The sequence below is a fragment of the Pipistrellus kuhlii genome, unplaced genomic scaffold (genome assembly GCF_014108245.1).
Source record: "Pipistrellus kuhlii isolate mPipKuh1 unplaced genomic scaffold, mPipKuh1.p scaffold_m20_p_3, whole genome shotgun sequence".
NCBI lineage: Eukaryota > Metazoa > Chordata > Mammalia > Chiroptera > Vespertilionidae > Pipistrellus > Pipistrellus kuhlii.
In genome coordinates, this window is record NW_023425529.1 from 39,106,712 (window position 1) to 39,128,685 (window position 21,974).

The 21,974-nt window shown below is 43.0% G+C and overlaps 1 protein-coding gene and 1 long non-coding RNA gene across 6 annotated transcripts in view; both read left to right on the forward strand.

The window, feature by feature from the left end:
* The window catches only part of ANO6 (anoctamin 6), a 172,078-nt gene that overhangs the window by 125,637 nt on the left and 24,467 nt on the right, over positions 1-21,974 (forward strand). For all 5 annotated transcript variants that reach the window (XM_036459323.2, XM_036459324.2, XM_036459327.2 and 2 more), the window contains 6 exons: positions 1,612-1,727; positions 2,292-2,426; positions 3,897-4,002; positions 8,144-8,204; positions 16,971-17,113; positions 19,473-19,550. In XM_036459323.2, the coding sequence (XP_036315216.1) occupies positions 1,612-1,727; positions 2,292-2,426; positions 3,897-4,002; positions 8,144-8,204; positions 16,971-17,113; positions 19,473-19,550 (639 nt within the window). The remainder of the gene's footprint in view (positions 1-1,611; positions 1,728-2,291; positions 2,427-3,896; positions 4,003-8,143; positions 8,205-16,970; positions 17,114-19,472; positions 19,551-21,974) is intronic.
* LOC123653180 lies at positions 9,659-11,472 on the forward strand. The gene is made up of 2 exons (XR_006742828.1): positions 9,659-10,609; positions 10,865-11,472. It is a non-coding gene; the product is annotated as an uncharacterized LOC123653180 (long non-coding RNA).

Here is a 21,974-nt window from a genome sequence, read left to right on the forward strand (position 1 = left end):
AATAATACTATCTACCCCAGAGTTGTTTGTGAGGATTAGTCCGTGTTAAATGTTAGAACAGTTCCTGGCACATAATAAGTACTATATGTGTATTAGCTATTTTCATAATTTCTGACAGATGTTATCAACCAGAGGAGTATTAGTTCTTTGTAAGCAAAAACACATGTTAGAACTTTTCATTTATCGTTTTCTGTAACATGGGCTTTTCTCTCCTCTGAAATACCATTCCATGTCATGCCCTGGAATACCACGGGCTTTCAGAAAGGCCTCTGTCAGGGTTCTTGTCATAACGGCATACGGCAGAGGGCTGACATTTTTTTAAGGACTACGTTCTGATGTGACAGCAGCTTCTCAAATCCAAGAGCACTTCTCTAGCCGATAGCATCTCACATGAAATGAATTTTTTTTAAATGTGACTGCTCAGACTCTTAGCGATTTCATAAATGCAAGGATATTATATCTAAGCTCCTCAAATAAGTTCTGCTACTGAAATAAATGAAATCCTATCTTCTATGATACTATTACTTTGTCGCATTCACCATCAGTTTATCTGAATCTCTCTGACCAAAGAAAGCAAACACTGAGATGGATTGTTGCTACTGTGTAGTACGTGTATTTGAGGATGAGGTCAGCATTGAAATGCACCATATAAGGTAATGAGAGAGACTAGGACCCATGTGTACATGGAGGGCAGAGAGGCAGATGCTGAGCTTCCTGGCTAAGAGACCCAGCACAGAAGACCAGCCATGCGTTTTATATTTGTGCCCCAGCAAGATTAGCAATTGTAGCATGACCTGAACTTGGGGGAGGTGAGAGTGGGGGGGACACTTGCAGAGAGCTCTCATGAATTTAACCGGGGATGCCAAAAGTCTCTAGTATTCATTTAGCAACTGGCCATGCCCAGGTTTTTTTTTTCCTTTGAAGCTTCTTGCCATTGCAAAGGGGCCTTACCCAGGCTCAGGAGTGATCTCAGATGGAGAGAGGTGGGTGGAGGTCAGGGTGATAATCCAGTTGCAGGAGGAAGGAAAGCCAGCCAGATGGGAAGAAGAGTGAGTGAATTTAAGCAGAGGCAGGGAGTTCTGTTTCTTGAGTAAGCTAAGTGTATATAACTTGCTATCAAGCCTCTTTGTTATTTGCGTTCTCCATGTCCCTGAATAACTGTTGAATTGGGGGGAAAAAAAGTCTGGGTTTTAGAACCAATCCTGTCACCGCCCAGCCAAGACCCTGGGTGTCTGGGGAGTGGGCTGGGCCATCAGGTATTCTCCTGATGGCCCAGCCCACTCCCTTTGGCGCTGGAGTGCCCCAGACTCCCATAGTTTGTGACTGACCCACTCATAGGATGTGAGCATCCCCGAGGTTCCCACCAAGTGCCTGATGTGTTTGTTCCTCAGGATTGTAATAACCCAGCATTTTCTTGCCACCCACATTGGCAAAAGGCCCTCAGGGAGTCAGTAATACCCACGGTTGAGAGTCACTAAAAATGACATGGTATTTTCATCCGCGTTAGCAAATAAGGGCCCCTTATTCACCAATGACAGGAGTATTGGCACCACATTTAATAGAGATGTCAGTGAGCACAGGGTGGCTCACCCGTCTGATTCTGCTTCCCAGTGCAACTTCAGCTGCCCGTCCGAGGACTTCACCTGCCCCAACGAGCGGTACCTCCTGTACAGGGAGTGGGCGCATCCTCGGAGCATCTACAAAAAGCAGCCCTTGGACCTTATCAGGTAAGGCAGTGGTTTTCAGTGTGCCACAGCACTCTTTAACATGCATGACCTGACAGTTTAGTGTGGGGCACTGACCTCTTTTACTATTGATCTGTACAATACATAAGGGTAATGTATTAATTGTGGTTTATATTACATTTGCTCCAAGGAAGTTCCCTGGGTAAGTGAAGGCAGGTAACTGTGAGTGGGTTGTTCATGTTCATTTGTTTCATGCAGATTGAGGATCACCTTTCGGAGAACGTGTCCAGTGTGCTGCTCTTTACAAAGAACGGTGGTGCTCTCTCCCCCTGCTCCATTCTCAGCGTTTTTCTTTCCTCGGCTCTATTCCAGTTTACTTTGCTTTCACAGGTTAACCAGGAACCAAGTACTTCCATGAAATGTAAAATTCTTTTTGGTTGACAGTGGAAGTTGGGGTCTGCTATGAGCCTGAGTATGTTTTAAGTGTTTTTTGAGTCCATTGTTTAAGCTCAAAGGCTCCTCTTTTTAAAATCGGAAATTAATATTTGGGTAAAGCTGCGGAGTGGTTATTTGTATCTTCTAAAAATAATCTCTGTCTTTGTTCAGGAAATATTATGGAGAGAAGATCGGAATCTACTTTGCGTGGCTGGGCTATTACACTCAGATGCTCTTCCTGGCAGCAATAGTGGGCGTGGCTTGCTTTCTCTACGGATATCTGAATCGAAATAACTGCACGTGGAGGTAACCCCTGTTTGTTCCTTGTCACCACGCTGAAGGCTGGTGAGACATAAAATTATTTTCAGGGTCTTAGACATTTTTCGTGAAAGGGGACTTACCGCAAAAACAGTGACTGCTTCGGACGATACATCTTTTTTTGATCTGAGTCTAATAAGTGGAATGGAAAAATTTTTTTCTTAGATCATGCAGCCCAGTTTCTGGCAGGAATATTATCCTCAGGAAACACTTCAATATTTTCAGACAATGCTTTGTTTGCAAAGGAAAAGAGGGATGTAGGGAGGATCATCCTTGAACTTCTGGCCTCCAGAGGAATGCTTTGCTTAGCCCTACAGATGTGGCCAAGAGCAGCTCTGGTCACTCTGAAGTTTCAGTGGTGAAACTGGAAAAATTGGTGTTTTTATGCTTTTAGAAATTATTTCTTATGCATGCCTAAAAACTTAAGTAAACAATACTTTTTTTTTTTTTAACTTTTTAAAAACTAGCCCTTACAAAATTAGGGGAAAGAATAAGTGATAAAGAATGAGTTTGTGCTTGAAGTTGGAATGCAGGTACCAGCTGTACTGTCTAGAGAGAAATATGCGGGAGCCAGAACACTGCATTGCACCATCGCTGTTCTGAATCGCGTTGTTATGCCTCTGCTTTTGGTGAACTCAACTCTCAGGAGACATGCAACACTAAACCAAGTATTTTCCTTTGACCTTCCCACCAGATCAAAATGTCTGGACACCAGCTATGAGCAGACCAAATTTTTCTAGCTTGGGACATACCAGGCTGGCTCCTCAGGCAGGCAGCCCTGATGTGTAGGCATCATGATCTGTTCTGTGTAACAGAGTTCTGAGCGTTCTGTACCCACGGGGCTTCTTAGCCAGAAAGCTGCAGATGGCCTGTGAAGTCCTCACTTCTCTTCACTGGAAAAGCGTTTAGGGCCACAGGCTGAATGTTGGCACTTATTACCTACATTTGTCTTTAGCCTCTCCATTGTTTTGTATAGACCTCCAGCCAAGAAAAAAGAAGGCATTTTAAAAATTATACTTTCAAAGTGATGAGATACATTTTTATAAATTTCTTGAATGGTGGTTATAGACAATATTCTTACAGAGATTTAGCTGTTTTTCCTTAAATAAATGCCCACTAAGTTGTTGTTTTTGTTTAATTTGCAGAGCTCTGCAGAGGTTAATTTTGACTAATTTTGCCATTGTTCTCTTACTTACGTAGAAGAATAGACTTTCCAAGATTTACTTTATTTTGTTGTTGTTGTTGTTGATCCTCACCCAAGGATGTTTTTCCATTGATTTTTAGGGAGAGTGGAAGAGAGAGGGAAAGACAGAGAAACATTACCAGTCCTAGTTTTATAAGAATTTAGTTTTGTCTTATATTTTCTTATATGAATAGATGTTGGATTTTATCATTCTACTAGAAAGGCAGTCCTATTCATTAAATTTTTTAAACATTAAAATTTTCTCTTTTCTCTAGCAAAGAAGTCTGTGATCCTAATATTGGCGGCAACATCATAATGTGTCCTCAGTGTGATAAGCTTTGTCCATTCTGGAAGCTCAATATTACTTGCGAGTCCTCACAGGTAATTTTTGTTATTCCAAACATTTCCAAGTAATGAAAGATAATTTTTCCTCTAATCATTTTAGCAAAACATTAATTCCCCCCCCCCCTCGGAGGAATTCAGAAAGGTAATTTTAAATTAACCCTTCATTCTGAAAGGTAAATATAAAACACATGTTTATTTCTCTTTTGCAAATAAGTTGAGATTAAAAGCCTCATCTATAATCTAGAGGATCCTGGAGGAACTGTGGGGTTGAAACTATTTGATATATCTGGCAATCAAAGCAGAAATCTCAGACAGAGCTTATTTCACGAATACTTTCCATTATGGTTACTGTTACAAGTATTTTCCTAAATTCAAGTGAATGAAAAATGTTTGGAATTTTAAAGACTTTGATGGTCATATTTCAACTGTATCTGTAAATGTGCATGAAAAAGGTTTTGTATACAAATGACAGCAGATACTCACTTTGTCTCAAAAAATCCCCATAAAACACATCTGGCACCCTGGCTAACTGCAGATGATCTTGAGCTGTAAGACTCCTCAGCTCCAGGGGGTTTAGGGTAACAGTGAGCCTGGAGGGAGCTTATTAAATGGCATCCTCCCTCTCCCCTCTCTCCCTCCCCCCCCCCCCCCCCCCCCCCCCCCCCCCCCGAGAAAGCAGGCCCGCTTGCATTGGAGAGTTTTCCTGACAACATTGACATATTACCAGTGAAGCAATGCCACTGTATTTTATACTTAGCAAAGTCTTGTATTTATCACTTTTTGGCACACACAGTAACCCTATGAGATAGTCAGGGCAGGTATTATCTCCACTTTACATATTAAAACACTGAGGAACTGAGAAATTAAATAGTTTGCTCAAGGTTACCCACCTGTTAACTAGCAAAGCCGGGAACTGACTGGGAGTCTGGCTCCCCAGCTGACAGTAGTACCAGGCACTTCACTCTCAAGTTGAGCTCTGTGTTTGAAAAACTGTCCCACCCCGTAATTAAGATGATTGCAGGGTATCGTCAACGCATGGGTTTTTATGCTTAATTTATGAATTAGAATAGATTTCATTGCCCACCCTGCAAATCAACACAAATGCTAGCCCACAAATATCTGCCAGAGATGACACAAAGGAAAGGATTTGAAGCTGGTAAAAGTGAAGTTGCCTGCCAGTGAAGTTCACTCACAAAGGTCAGGAGTTAGAGTGACCCCAGGCACTGGACTTAAAGCAGATGCCAACAGTAATTAATACCAGAGGCAAATTGCAACTGTAAACTCCACTTTCTTTAAGGAATTCTCTCTCACTCACTCCACCCCCATTTCTTTTCTCATTGCTTCTGACCCGTTTTAAACACATGACTTGGAACTATATCCCTGTGCACATATTTTTTCCCCTTGTTTTGGAAAAAATACGAGTCATTCTACTCCAGTTTCCTGAACAATCCCTTGAGCCTTGTCAGAGTGATTTACAAAGGGAAGGAAATATATAAAAAATGAAATGAAAAATATGTTTTTAAAAAAGTTTTTTATGCTTTCCCTTTTGTTGGTTAATCCAATTATTTCTTTTTTTAATAATGTTTTATTGCATGATTTTAGAGAGAGAGGAAGAGGAAGGGAAAGAGAAACATCTCTTTGTTGCCCCACTCATTTGTCCATTCATTGGTTGTGTTTTGTCTGTGCCCTGACCGGGGATTGAACCCACAACCATGTTGTATCAGGACAGTGCTCTAATCATCTGAGTACCAGGCCAGGGCCTCTATTCAATTATTTCTTTATACGTTGACTTATATATTTTTTTCTACTTTTTTTTTTTGGGGGGGGGGGAGAAATGGAGTATTCACTAATTGACATATATGCTAAAAGGATTAACAAACTACACATATAAATATGCATATAAAACCAGGGTCAGGGAAATGAAACAGTTATAAAAATAATCAGGAATAACATTGTTCTTGTGATTGAGCAGAGTCAAGTCCTTAGCTTTTGGCTGGCAAGATAAAAGCGAAACATGGTAAATTATAATACTTTGTTCTTAGAAATACATTAAGCTATAAAATTTTGAATTTATTCTTTTGCAGGAAGAAAGCATAACAAAGGGTCATTTTCTAAATTCTGATCGGTTCCTCTCTTAAAATCAGCATGCCTGCATGCGCAGCTCTCTTATTTCCTGCTCCCTGTGACTGAAGCCGTGTGCAGACATGGGGCTGCCCTTCGCACAGCTGGCTTTCCCCCTGCACCATCCTGCCAAGCACGCTAAGCCAGGCTTCTCACCAGAAAAGCCCCTTGCTTTCCTTCTCTCCTACTTCCTGCTCCCATGTCACTGTGGGCCACCTAGATCAGAGAGGCCAGCCACCTCCTTTTCTCTTGGGTCCTTGACTTTTACTCACGTGGCAAAAATGGTAGCTTGGATCAACTACCTGTCATAGGCATGCAAGGTGCATCCCTTGTCTTAAACCAGGCAACTGGTGCAATCTTGGCATCAGCAATAAACCTGTTTTTTCTTGCTCCTCCTCTTTTTTTTTTCCCCTCTCGCACTGGTAGATGTGCTTCCATTGGGTTTTTCAGCATAGCAGGGCAAAGAATTCACAGGATTTCCTTCTTTATAGTGTGGATGGAGCAGAGGTGTCAGGGTAAGCAGGGAGGCATCAGATAGAAAGAAGCTTGTGTTGATTCCTAAAAGAGAAGAATTAACATTGGACAGAATTGTCGATAACAGTGTGATAACTCACAGGGTGATTTTTCATGAGACTTTTCTTACAATTTTCAGTGAGAGATAAGAGTTAGCATTCAGAAACAACTCAGAGGAGTGGTTCCATAAGAGCCAAAGCTAAAATGTTTGAAAGGTGTGGTGCATGGCACCCCCAGACGAGAGGAACAGGTGGAGAGCTTTGCTCGCAGGGCCTTCCCTCGCCTGTCCATTGTCTTCCTGTGCGGGGAGGGGAGAGTGTTTGAGAGGCATAGACGGCAGCCGCTTGGGATTGTGCTTTCTGAGCAGGGTGTGTATGGGTGCCTGAAGGGCATCTGCTTTGGAAAATGGATGTCCGAGAAGAGGGTTAGGTGGCTAATCTTTTATGAAAATAACATAACTAATGTTTCAACAGGGATGAAAGTTGACCTACTTTACACCAATAGAAAGGGCAACCCAAGAAGTTACCTCAAACAAAGATGAGTTTTCCTCAGAAGCAGCTTGGCACGTTCTTCAGCATTTGAAAAATCTGGCTTTTTAAATTTGTTTTGTTTTCTTTTTAACCTGGCGCTTTTTCTTTTTTTTTCTGTCCTGTTGTCTTTGCTTTTATTTTTATCTACCCTGAAGTTGGTATTATATATGTTTGCCACTATTTCCATTAACCTTACAGATATTTTTAGGAGCTGGGGGGGAAAAAAAAGAAAGAAAAAAAAAAAGCTCACTCATGAGAAATGAGTAACTAACGGAACGATTTTTCCAGGAATTTATAGAGGGAGATAGGCTATTTATATAGTAGCAAAAAGATGAAGCGTGGCAGAACTTGTGAACAGAGCCTCCTTTGCGCAGATGTGTCACTGATTCTCTCTGTAATGGGCACTGTACCCTTTGTAATGTCAGCAAAAGCCCGTGTACCCTTGTTCTGCTGGGAGCCTCCGTCAGTGCTGGTAGAAAGGCCTTCCCTGGGTGTGAGGAAGCAGAACTCTTCTGGGGGAGAGCCATCTCAGAATAGCCCCCTTGTACTTCTCTTATCAAGACACGCAGGAATTCAGGAACCTATCCTCTGACCAGGGCGGGATGATGATAAGATGCAAATCGTAGTCTAAAAGTTTCGTGGAGTTCGTTGTATTCTTAGGACCATACTACTTCCTGTTCCTGTTTTTCATAGATGAGGCCATTATTCAGAAGTCTGAGAGAGGCTTTACACGGAGTGGAGTGTTAGCAGCCCTCCTATTTTCCTGATCATGAGATGGAAAGATTCCATCGCAAAACACACTTGTAAACACAGCAAAGGCTGTTTGCTTCCAAAAGAGTGGGAAACCCCATCTATAAGGATTTAGTGCATATTATTGTGATTGTTGAATAAGGTGTCAGCTTTACAAAGAAATTCAGACTGTATACACACACACACACAAAGCATTGACTATTTGATGAATTCTAATGAGTGGAGAACAGGATTAATTTATATGTCATTATTGTATTTTCCAGAAATTGTGCATCTTTGACAGTTTTGGAACCCTAGTCTTTGCAGTATTTATGGGGGTCTGGGGTAAGTTTTCTTTTTTCTTTTTTCAGTTTATTTTACCTCTTAAACACACACACACACACACACACACACACACACACAACCTAAGATCACACAAATGCCCCAACTTAATAGCATTATGCAGTTTTGTACAGGCTGTCAACGTAACCCACTTTTAGGACCTTGGATGGCCCAAACTTCAACTCCCCTACAACTCCAGCTGGAATTCTTAAAGGCCATTGTATCAGTTACTGCATAAGGGACTGCCTCAAAATGTAGTAGCTTCAGAAACACTTTTATAATTCTCATCGTTCTCTAGGTCAGCTAGGGGGATCCTCCGCTATGGGCTGGCTCAGCTGATCGAGCTGACAGCTCCCCTGGGCTAGTCCGGCAGTCACCACGCCAATTGGTTCGTGGGGCTCAGCTGGGCCAGCTCATCTTGCTCCATGCTGTCCCTCATCCTCCACTGGGCGTGCCATCATGGCAGTTGTAGAGTTCTGAAAAGAGGCAAGAGAGGACAAGCCTTAATGCATATATATTGTAAGCCTCTGGTTGCATGAGTTTGCAAATGTTCCATCAGCCAAAGTAAGTCATGGCCACCATGTGAGGTAGTGGGCGGACTACCCAGGGGCTGGAGTGGAGGGAGGCTTGGTTCCCTGGCAGCCATCACGTTCACAGCCCGACAGATGTCCACCACCCTGACTTGCCTGGGGCTGGGGCTCTGGGGAAGTGCCGACACAGCAGTCACAGGTAAGCTTTCTTCTTTATACATCTCTATGTAAGTGAGCATTTAATAAGCACGTGCTACTCTCACCATGCGTTCACATCCCATTTAATACATCGAACAAGTACAATCCTAAACAATATAATCATATATAGAAGCTTTAACATTATATTTTGTATCATTTACTTTGAATAGTATCATTAATGAGGTGATTATTTTTTGTAAATACAGACTTTTACATGTTTAATTGATGTAAATGTTCTACCATAGAAGAAAAAATGTCCACTTTCAAAGATAAACACATTTCCAACTTCATTGTGTAAGAGGAAAATGGAGTTCAGCTTATAGGTAGGTGGGGGAAGAAACAGAAGCAAGTCTCTTATTCTTAAGACAACACATCAACACACGGGAATCACAGGCACAGTTCTCCACACATGTCCTGGGCGGTATTTCTCTTTTGCGGTGGCTGTGCCTGTGAAGGTCACCAAAGGGGTCTCAGAACACACATTGTTTGGACACTTTTTAGAAATACTAGCTTTCACTCCTTGATTAACTAGACCCGTGGTCGGCAAACTCACAAGCCACATGCGGCTCTTTGGCCCCCTGAGTGTGCTCTTCCACAAAATACCATGGCTTGGGCGAGTCTATTTTGAAGAAGTGGCATTAGAAGAAGTTTACGTTTAAAAAATTCGGCTCTCAAAAGAAAGTTCAATCGTTGTAACTGTTGATGTTTGGCTCTGTTGACTATATGAGTTTGCCAACCACTGAACTAGACTATAAGGTGGCCAAACTTACCTACAAAGTTACATTGTCATTCAGACACTTAGCATGTTTTGGCTGAAAACCAAATACTGGTTAATATATGACACATGGAAGAATAAAGATCAGATTCATATGTTAAGATCCTTAGTACTTCTCCATTGTTACATAATCCGCATTTCCCCCCAGTAAGGGCACCGGTGCCACACACATGGGTGGTGGGCACTTTCATAACAGATAAAATTCTGACCCATCTGTTGAACTCCATGTCCTAATGGGTGCTGACAGGCCTATGTTAAAAAGACATCTTAAATAACGCCAAAAAAAAATACACAACAGGGTGGGGCAAAAGTAGGTTTACAGCGGTAAGTACGTGAAACACGGAGTTTATTTTTATATTACTATTTATTAATTGTTGTAATTTGTTGTAATTGTTTTCCATATGAAAAAATGTAAACCTCCTTTTGCTTCTCCCTGTATATTAGTTTTTGCACTGCCAGACAACCCTCCTGTTTCCTAGCTAGCCTTGGTTTTCATGATCATTAACTACACCATGTTTACCGAACTGACGGAAGCATAGTGAGCTATTGATTTTATGTCACCTGATTTTAGGATGCAGAAAACATCTCAGGCCTGCTTGCAGCACCATATGTGTATCGTTAAGCACATGTATGATGAAGTCTTTATTTTAAGTGCCTTATATTGCTTTCCTTGTTACCTCTGCCTGATGAGGACTGCTGCTGTGAGCCTCATTGCAGAAAGCCTGAAATTGTAGAGCTGAAGAGGCAGGAGGATCCTGTGATGTTTTTTCATATCACCATCCTCACATTCCTGCAGCATCTCTCTTGTGCCCAGATAGATGGGGCACTTAGCGTTCTGTTCCCTAGGAGTTATACAAGTTGAGAATAGAAAAGCTTTTATAAGAAATTCAGTACATCCCTAACCAGTTTGGCTCAGTGGATAGAGCGTCAGCCTGCAAGCTGAAGGGTCCCCGGTTCAATTCTGGTCAAGGTCACCGGCACATCCTTGGTTACCGGCACATCTCCAGTAGGGGGTGTGCAGGAGGCAGCTGATTGATGTTTCTCTCTCATCCATGTATCTCTCTCTCTCCTTTCTTCTCTGAAAAAAAATCAAATTTTTTTAAAAGCTTATTAAAAAAAGAAAAAGAAAAGCTTTTATCGATATAAGAAATATAGTGCAGACCATATACTTATTTTCACCCTTCTAGCCAGCCATTCATACTCCTAGAGTCCTGCACACCAACCCATGATTGAAGTAAAGGTTCTCAGCCACCCCATTCCTTGTTACTTCTTACCTGCCTCGATCGGATCCTCCCTGGCTCCTGGCTCTTGGCTGCATGGCTGCAATTTTCATTTTCACTTTTGAGTTCTAGTCTAGGCCTAGTGATTTCCAGAGAAACACTGGCCACCTGTCTTATAGGTGTCCGGGGAATCAAGAAGACGTTACTCTAGCTAGTTGCTTTTTGGGAGCTCGGGAAATGGGAGTTCCAGACCTGTGCTGATCCTGCTGGTCCACATCAGCGACATAGCAGCTCGCACAGCCACCTTTGCTCTGTTCAGCCCTGCTTCTGATTCCGGTGACTCACAGATGCGGGAGACAGGCATTTTAAAAGCTGCATCTGGAACTCCAGCCGCAGGAGAGGCCGTGAGAAATGCAGTTCTCACTTGCAGTCTTTCCATTAGGACGTTGGAATAAAGGCTAAGCAAGCTCTTCTACCTTATCTACCTTTGTGAGTAAAGAGATCTGAATACTTTCAAGGCCTGTCAAAATATTCCAGCCCTTCAGGAGAAGAAAATTTTTTTTTATATTTTTTAATTAAAAAAATTAATTACAGTTGATATAGAGTATTATTTTCAGGTATACAACATACACATTTATTTAAATTATGCAGTGATCACCCTAATAAATCTAGTGGCCATCTGACATCATACATAGTTATTCCAATATCATTGACTATATTCCCTTGAACAGCAAACTCTTATAGCAACCAGAACACTCCCATCTACCAAGAGTGTGCCTCTTGTCCAGCTACAGCTGGACATAACGCCAACAATGCCTTAGTGAACTGAACACCTGTTCCCTTTGTGGTCATCTTCTTCATCTGATGTGTACTTCCTCTAAATGTAATAATACCATGATTAAAAGGATAGGCTGTTCTTGCCTTAGCAGTTTTGCTCAGTGGATAGAGCATCTGCCTGTGGACTGAAGGGTCCCAAGTTCGATTCTGGTCAAGGGCACATGCTCTGCTTGCAGGCTCAATAGGGGGCATGCAGAAGGCAGTCGATCAGTGATTCCCATCATTGATCTTTCTTTCTCTCTCTCTCTCTCTCTCTCCCTCCCTCCCTCCCTCCCTCCCTCCCTCTTCCTCTCCTCCCTTTTTCTCTGAAGTCAATAAAAGTGTGTGTGTTTTTTAAAAAAGGACAGGCTGTTCTTAATTCCCAAGGTCCTAGCCAGCCATCCCTCTTCTGTTGTTGTAACTGTATCTCTTTAATCAGCCAGAGCTTCATGGTATGTGGTTTGCCAGAGAAATAAGTACAGTGCCTCCCACTGGAGTTGTGCCAGGTGTTTTACTGCAGGGAGAGCGCAAAAGAAAGAGAACAGGAAACTCCTGTGTGACATCACGCAGGGTCACCCCAGGCCAGGCTGTGGTGCTCTCCGTCAGGGATGTGCAGCGGTGAGTCAGCAGGGACATGGCCAGGAGCGCTCCAGAATGCTGGGCGGCTGTACCAGGTTACCATGCCTTCCAGGAACCCTGCAAATCCTTCGCTGTGTGAAACGAAGGACTAAGAAACTCCCACCCATCCCGGCAACTCTCCAGGTTTTTGCCTTTGAGGTTCAGGATCTGCTAACAGCTCGTTATTTTTCACCAGGCCATTTCTTGCTTGCTTGGCAGTCCTGTCACTTCCTAGGCAGAACTGCTCCTTGGGTTCAGAAGCCTTTGGTAAACAGAGGCTGTTTTACCCCTTATGTTCAAGTTCAGGGAAGACAAGGAATAGTGCCCACTCTCCTTTCTTTATAGTGCTGATTAGGATTGCCGATACTGCTTTTTTTGTGAGAAAAATACAGTCTTCTTTTCGTAAACCATCTCCTGTTGATACTGTTGCTAGATAGTGAGCTAATGGATGGCTATTATACTCCCATTTTAAAGATGAGGAAAGTGACACTCAGGAAGATTAACCAAATTACTCAACTCCCCTGAGGGAAGCAGAAGGTGAGGAGCACAGAACAAGAGCTCTGCAAACAATGTGGCTGTCAGCCTTTCAGTCGGTGACAAAACGCAGTGTATAGTAATAAAGTTATAGGAAGCTCTTAGAAAGATGCATACATGTTTACTTGATTGGAAGAACGGCGGTTCTGTCTGGAGCTGGGAATTGTAGGAAGGGGTTAGAAAGTCTTCACTCCGTGACTCTGGGTCCACCTCACCTGACACGTGTACCGGGAAGAAGAAAGCCAGGCTCGTAGCCTCTTGCCACTCGCCCGATGAGATCAGAAAGCTTCCTTTCACTTATGCCTGCCTCTGGGCGCCACCACGAGCAGGCCTTTCATGTGTGCAGTCAGTTTTCTTTAAAAGGAGAGATGATTAAAGATATACATTCATGAAAATACGCTGCTTTATTTCTTAAATGAAAAGTCACTTTCTTTGCAGAGAAGGAAATTGGAGATTTTTATGTGTTTTTTTGAAAAAGGATTCCAAACACATCTAACAGATCAAAATTGCAAAATTAAAAGAATTACAAGGAAGGTATCTCGCGTGGCTCCTGAGAGGCTTTTCCCAGCAAGCTGGGTTCCTACAGAGGCCATGGTGGGGCAGACACCGCCTTCCCACCTATAGTGTCTTTCCTCAGTTGGAAGGGCCAGAGTTTCCGCTGCTGTGATCTTATGTTTCTGGTGAGTTGGGAGGTAGGACAGAACTCATGACGATTCCCTCAGTCCGTCTACTCTGACATCCTCCCAGCAATCAAGGGGCTAGAGCCACCAGGACCTCCGCAGTAAACTGGCGCATTCTCTATGACATGTTCTCCATCTCGGCTTATGCAGACCTGTTGCCGGGCGTAGGGAAACAGGAGGGGGCCCATGTGATCTGGTATAGCAGAGGATGACAGTGGGCGGGTGGTCACGCACAGAGGGGAGCAGCTGGAGTAGATGGTTCCATCCATCGGGGATCCTACGTGGTGGGGGTTCTCCAAGCTCTGGATTGGCTTCCTACAGCTCATTCACTCAGTGCCTGCTGTGGGCTAGTGCTTCCACATGAATGAAACGAGACTCCGGCCCTCACGGTGGCATTCCAGTGGGCATGACCCACAGTACATGCAGAAGCAAACACAGGTCAGGATCGTGAGGGCTGCCTGTTTTGAAGCACGAACGTTGAGCTCAGCGTAGGGAACAAAGTGTGCCGTTCTTGACAGAATGGACACTTCCACTGGGCGTTTAACCGTTTAGTAGGAAGACACAGTTGAAAGAACTTTGGGGATGGAGAGTTCATGCAATACTAGCAGAATTCTCAAGTAAACTAAAGAACTAAGCTCTTCTACCTGATGGGGTGCATTGGGTGTGTAGCCAGGAGACATGAGCCCAGGGGACTCTAGTAAGTGGGTGCACTGTGCTGTTTCAGATGAAGCCCAGGAAGGTTGGCTCATGGGTGACTCATTTGTCCACTAGGGTAAGGTTACCAGACATCCTGCTTTTGGCAGGACAGCCCGATTTTTAACAATTTGTCCCACATCCCATGGCGTTTTAAAAAAAAGTCCAAAAGATTTAAAAGAATCTTTCCAAAAATTGGGACTTTTTTTAAAAAACGCCGCGGGACGCGGGACAAATTGTTAAAAATCGGGACATCTGGTCACCTTACACTAGGGGTCTCTTTGGGAGTATCAGCCACATGAGGCCAGCATGCGGCAGGTGGGAGGCGGGACCAGCCACCACAGCTGGATCCACAGAGATACCTAGTGCCCTGAAGACTTTCATCCCACCGATGCCTCGTTTCCTCCTGCTTGGGGACAAGGACACACGTGGCTGGGCAGTTTCTCAGTGGAGTCGGCACAGGCTAAGGAGGGAGGCCCAGGCACACGGAGCAGACCTTCCTGAGAGCAGGCGCAGCCACATCAGTCCAGCTCTCAGGGGTCGGACAGGTGAACCAGCTCAGTTTCTCTCACAGCTTATTCCCTCACAGGTTTTGGGGCATTTGAGGAACTGAGAGGGTCGGGAAGGAATACCCCAGGGCTCTGTGGATTTCATCCTCCAATGTTAACTCATACGTGGTAGCTGTTGTGCCAGGAGATGGAATTTGGGGACAATTGGGCCTTTCCCTGTGCTCCTTTTTTAAAAAAATAATACATTTTATTGATTTTTTTTTTTTTTACAGAGAGGAAGAGAGAGGGACAGAGAGTTAGAAACATCGATGAGACAGAGTCATCGATCAGCTGCCTCTTGCACACCCCCTACTGGGGCTGTGCCCGCAACCAAGGTACATGCGTTTGACCGGAATCGAACCCGGGACCTTTCAGTCCATAGGCTGATGCTCTGTCCACTGAGTCATACCGGTTTCAGCTCCCTGTGCTCCCTGATGGGGCCAGTGGAGTACAAGGTAAACTACAACTTGGCGGCAGGGGACGGGGAGGCATCATTCCTATTTAAAGAGGCTAGGCGGCCTTACGTAACTCCTGCCTCAGGTTTCAGAGCTTTATAAGGACAACTGGCTCCCAACCAAGTGGACGGCAAGGAGTAACCTCCCCTACTCACTGAGCTCTGTGCTTCCGTTAACAACAGCACCCACGACAGGAAGCTGGCCCTCCACCTATATTCCCGTGCAGACATTCCGGCAACCACAGCAGGCTCCGCCCAGGGCTCGTGTTCCCACAGAGGCCCTGCCTGGGAACAGGACAGTTCCTAGCAGTGTGCCCAGCGGAGTGCCAGAATCAGAAACTGAGAAAGCCAGCAGCGATGACACCCAAGCAACGTGTTGTAGTTTACCTTGTCATCCACTGGCCAAAGGAGGGGGATTGGAGAGCAGGAGAGTCAGGGGCAAAGCTGGCTTTGATTTCTGACTCGGTACTAACCGCAGGCGAGTAGTTGAACCTGCCTGCGCCTCCGTTTCTTGGTGTCTAAAATGGGATCACCATAACAATGACTTCAGAGGGCTTGGAGGGCCTTGACAGCTCTGGTTTCAATACGTTCCCAATAGCCTGTGGGGTAGGTTCTGTCCACCCTTTGTGCAGAGCAACACAGGTCCTGCACTCACTCCACCTGGCTGCCCCACTCTGTCCATCACCCAGTGTCTGCAAAGTACCTGGCTCTCTTCATCCCCTGGCCTTTGCTTTGAGCAGCTCCTTTTTTTGGGGGGTGGGGGGAGGTGGCTTTAACCTGATCAGTCGAAGTCACCTCAAAACTCACGTGGGCTCCCCTCCTCTGCGGGAGCCATGGCTCCATGTTGGTTACTTATGCTGGCTCTGTGTGCCCAGAGCAACCTGGGCTGACCTTTACCAAGTACCTCTTAGTAGTCTACTGTAACTAGCACTACACTGTAATCTCTGTACACCTAAGGGGCTCCTTGAAAAAGAGATTGCGCCTTTTTTCTCTTCTCAGCACATGGTAGAAACTCGAGCAGTATTTCTGGGTGGAACAGTGGTAACAGAATTTCTACACAGCGAGGGCTTGGTGGTAGCCATCTGGAAGGAGGGCCTAGAGGATTTAACCCGAAACCACATTTTCAGTTAATGTGTAATGTTCTCTTTATTTTCCCGCATTTTAAGTTACAAATCTTACAAAATAATAAAAATGTCTAAAAGTTACACTTTATACTTTACACAAGATAGAAAAATATACCAGTTTTCTATATTTAAGAATATTAACGTTACTTTGGGGTGGCTTGGGTGGTGGTAGAAAGAGACTTGGGAATTACTAAAGCATTCCCCCCCACTCGAGCCCTTAGGAAGGACGTGAGGGAGAGGGCTGTGGGGGAGAGCAGCCTGAAGGATGGGCCGTGAATGCTCTGAACTATACTGGATATTTGTGGTGTTTAGGTGGCGATGAAAAGTGCCGGCAGCCCATGCTTCAGCCCTAGACACTCCCATTCCTCCGGCCATCACATTGTTCCCTTTCCCATAAGCTGTCAGCTCTTACAAGAGCCTTCACTTGTCTTCTGCTCTTTAAAATATTAGTGTCACCTGTAAATTAGATGCTGTTGACTGTATACAAGGGTTACGGGTAATAAATAGTATTTAGTATAGATTTAAGGAACATCAGCCATCATTGGAAGCCCACATGATCCTGTTCTCTCTCTCCATTAGTTACCTTGTTTTTGGAGTTCTGGAAGCGGCGCCAGGCAGAGCTTGAGTACGAATGGGACACGGTTGAGTTACAGCAGGAAGAACAGCCCCGGCCGGAATATGAGGCCCGGTGTACTCACGTGGTGATAAATGAGATCACTCAGGTAAGGAGTCAGTCTGCTTATTGCAGGGTGGATGCCTGCCTCTCATCACTACTTACTCTGGTGGTACTTGGTGGCCTGGGGTGTGTTCTGGGCTCAGGGTTTTTTTTAAAGCTCCTCCAGGAATCCTGATTGTGTACCCAAAGTGAAGAAGCTGTGCTTAGAACAGTGGACATGGAAGATAAAGGTAGTCCCTTCTTTCACAGTAACAGTAAAAATGGGGGGGGGGGGGGAAATAAAAATACAAAAGCCAACTTTGAGATAAATGTACAGTAAGCCCTCACTGGGCTGTCATGATATAAGTTCTGCAAACCTGTAAGTAGATGATATATAATGAAACCAATTTTACTCTAGGCCAATTGAGACAAATGAAAGGTAGGTTCCTACATCCCCTCATCAGTGTTCTAATGCAATGACGTTATTATTTGATGAAACAATATTATTTGAGAACCTGCTGTATAAGAAAAGATGCACTGGTTTGCATCCTTTCTTTCCACTTCCAGTAAAAAACATACACACACAAAAATAGACTCTGTGACATAAATGTATCGGAAGATCCATAGGTTTTTAGTTAATTCTCAACTGTTCACATGCGCTTCCTTCGTTATTTCAGCCCCTTTCATCCCAGCCTTAGCTGCCCCTTTGCCTCGCACTAAAGCCTCAGTCACTGCTCCCCCTTCTGGCTGGGATGTGCACAAAACAGTGTGGCTCTTCCCCTAATTTGGAGGGAAGGGTGGAAAAGGAAAACCTTTGTTGAGGTCCGACTATGTTCAGTCACTGTGGGAGGCACTTCATATTGTTGGAAACGTAAATTTGCTGCTGCTACAAAATTAGAAACAAAATGCCTCTATATCTTTCTGTATAAATATCCCAAAGCCAGCAAAAGATGATTTTTTAATCGGCTGAATTATTGCTTCTTCCCATCAACACAGACAATTTAGGGCTGATTGTACTTGCAGCAATCAGCTTAAGGACAGTGACTTTTGAAAATGAATAACTCTTAGGAAAACATGCTCTTCCCAAGAGCTTCTGAAAATGTCCTGATTCTAGATTTTATAAATTGAGTCACAGATTTACAGACAGTCAGCACTAAAAGGAACCAGAGGGAGCAGTTCAACTCCTCATTTCGTAAGTGAGGGAAATGAGATCCAGTTACCAAAGAAGGTGACATTTGGCTTTGTGACGGTAATAAACTGCGAATAATCCCCATTATGAATAGCTCCCACTGCTGACTGTGGAAGACAGAGCCAAAGCATGTGTGGTTGAAAGATCGTAGATTCAGAAATGAGAGCCAAAACTTAAACAGAGTTGTATGTTCATAATGTCTTTTGAGTCCTGAAAAACAAAAGCTTATATTGGTAACATAAGGAAATTACTGAAGAAAAATCAACTTGGTAATTTAAACCTGCCAATTTTACATTTAAAATCACCAAATAGGTTTAAATTTCCATTGTTAAAACAATTAAAGATGAAAGTTTATTTGAGCCTTTATTTTACTTCTCATTTTACTTTCCATGCTAACACATCCTCCCTTGGCTTAGAGAGGCGTATAGTGCAGTGGTCAGGTCTTGAGGACGAGCTTGCCTAAGTTCAAATCCAAACACAGCAAGGTAGCTGCTGAATGATTCTGGACAAATTATTTCTCTGTGCCATTATCTCCTCCGTTATAAAATGGAAACAAATACAATTGCTTCCTCAAACAACTGTAGTAAGGCTGAATCGACTTAATGTTTAGAACCTGTGCAAAATAGTACCTGGTACAGAGTAAATAGCACACAAGTATCTGCAGCTATTGCTGTACTATAGCTTCTCTTACTCTCCACGTAAATCCTGAGAGGTATTGACTTCTGCTCTTAAAATTTTAAATATATTCATTTAAAGGGAAAACTTTAAAAATTCGGTTATGACAGAGAACATGTGTAGAGCTCAACCAAGAGCTCATACTGGATACCTCGCATTTGCAAACATCGATGAGATGTTCCATCTTGCATGGACTTTGAGCTCTCTATCATTGCTTCTAACACCTAAGACACGCTCGGAAATGCAGCTTCACAGCGTGGCCTCGTCAGGTACCCGACCTCCGAGCTCAGGTTATGGCAGAGAAATTATTATTCACACTTTCGTTTTCAAAAAATATTAAAATGAGCACTGCTTATGTTTTGTTGTATGTATGTTTGAAATCGTTAACAAAGAGCATGCAATTATGAGGAAGGAGGCTATGTTGGAAAACTAAATTTTAGAAAAATTAAATTCAGCTTAGGATATAGTGACTCATCAGGAGAAAAATTATTTCATTGGAGTAATCCCTTGATTGCCTAAACTTCTACTTTTTTTTTTTAATTATTATTATTTTTTTAATCAGGAAGAAGAGCGGGTTCCCTTCACTACCTGGGGGAAATGCATACGTGCTGTCGTCTGCGCAAGTGCTGTCTTATTCTGGGTGAGTCCTTCACACAATTTAATATCCAATTTTGAATGTTGAGGAAGCTGAACACTGAGCTGGAAACTACCGTGTTTCCCCGAAAATAAAACATCCTCCAAAAATAAGACCTAGCGCATGGAAAGATAAGACATCCCCTGAAAATAAGACCTAGGGCAACTTTGGGAGAAAAAAAATTAATATAAGACACTGTCTTATTTTCTGGGAAACAGGGTATGTAATCTTATTTGTTTAAATCAGAGCAGTGATCCAGTATTTTCCAGTTTCTGGTGAAGAATCCATCTGGGAGTCACTCAGGATTCTAAAATTTTTCATCAGTAGCAACTAAAATAAAATTCAGTTATGACAAATTAATGTATAAAGCTCTAAGAACAGTCTTAACAAAAAGATAACAGGAACTATCAAAGGCATGAAAAATGTAAAAGAAGCCTCAAATATGATTCTACATCAAAAGACAATATTACTAAAATATTTGAACTTATTAAGTTAATTTTGACTTTATCACTAATAAAATCATATTAGAACGATAAGGGTCTGTAATATACAGAGAATTTTGTAGACTCAAGAGTAGCCAGATTAGAGAATAGGACATGAAGCCCAGAATGGGCTCTGATATCAGTAATATAGGAGAATAGGAATATTCTAAATCTGGCATAAGTAAAGATTATTCAATAAAATACACTTGTTAGCTATTGGCGGGAAAGTTGAAGAAAGAAACCATATCATGAACCACATGCTATAATAAATTCCAGAAATATTAAAGGTAAGTAACACTAAAAATAACTAGAAATAAATATTGATGAATATATGATCTCTAGATATAAAATGATTTTCTAAACTTAATAGCAGTGGGAGAATTTTTGGATGAAAACATTGCTAACAATTTTCATACATCAAAAGAACCCTAAGCTTAAACAAAACACCAGAAGTAATAATTATTAACAAATAGGGCAAAGGGTTAATCACATCAATACACAAAAAGGCCAGATCACTCCTAAGCTAATACTCAAGACCTCAGGAGCTTAGGGGCAGAGAATACAGTCACAAGAGAAAACTGTCATGGCAGATGCCAAACCTCAGGAGTAATTAGATTAGTGCATTACAACGAGATGTAATTTTTCACCTCTCAAGTGATGACCCAGTGTTTGAGAGGATGAAATGCATTGATCAGCACTCTTATAACCTAGGCTGTTAGAATTTTACACTGCTCTGGCCTTCTTAGAATGCCATCTGGCAGTATCAAGAGTCAAAAATATTCACATGCTATAATCTATGTCAGTAAAGAGTTAGTCACATTTATATATATATATACTCTTTATACCATGGGGTATTTTGCAGCTGTGAAAAGCTATGTCCATGAAAATGTTTTATGACATGTAAAAATGTCCTGGTTATGATAGGCTTAAGGAAAAGATACAATTATTAAAATGACTTAATATGCAAACCACATAGTTCTGAAGGAATTGTGCCACAGGTAGATAGTAGATACATTTTCCCTATTTTTGTGAACTTTTTAGTCTTTACTTTTATCGTTAGGAATCTTTCAGTTGTGGGTGACAGAAAAATCAATCTCCTGCAAAGTGGGCGTTGGACCGACAATCTCAGTCTGAGGTCTGGCTCTGGTCCAGGGGAGGTACTGCAGCCCCGACGATGTCAAGGGCTGGGTTTGGTTCCATCTTTGTTCTGTGTCCTGTGGTCTCTCCCTTATGGTTGCAGAGTGACTGCAGCATTCCAGATCTCACATCACGGGGAAGCCGAGAAAGGCCTCTCTCAGCAGCGTCCTCTAACGGAAGCTTCTCTTCCCCAGGGGCACGAGTAGATATCTCCTTTCATAAGTGGCCCTTATTAGGTGGTCAGCCCCGGAGTCCGTTGCTGAGGGGAATAGGATGAGATACCTACCTGTCTCAATCTAATCAGGATCCCAGGGCAGGGAGGGCAGTCTAGCCCAAACCGTGGGACTAAAAGTAGAGAGAATTCCCTCTAAAAGCAAAATCCGGGTCCTTTTCTCAGTCTGGAAACAGACCCTAGGCAGCAAAAGCAACTGTGGTTCACTACAGAGTGCTTTCAAGTGTTCCATGATGAGCACATATTCAGAGTTATGGTAAGGAAAGTACACTAAAGGGAGAGTGAGGAAAGATATGTAAGAAACTTGAGGAAGGTGAATGCAAAGCTTCTCTGCCTTTGATGGAGAAATATTGAACCGGCCACGTGCCTGAAGAAGTTTGCAAACATTAAGTTTGTGAAAGCTCTGGAATGAATTAGAATTCACTTCAGAAACCACGTGGGAGGCAGCGCTGTGTAGAGGTTAGTGGTCTTTGGAGTCCTTGCATTTCTCAGTGACTTCACTTACTAGTTGCTAAGTTTGGGGCAAATTGCTTAGTCTCTCTGTGGCTCTCTTCCCTCCTCTGTGAAGGAGATCTGATA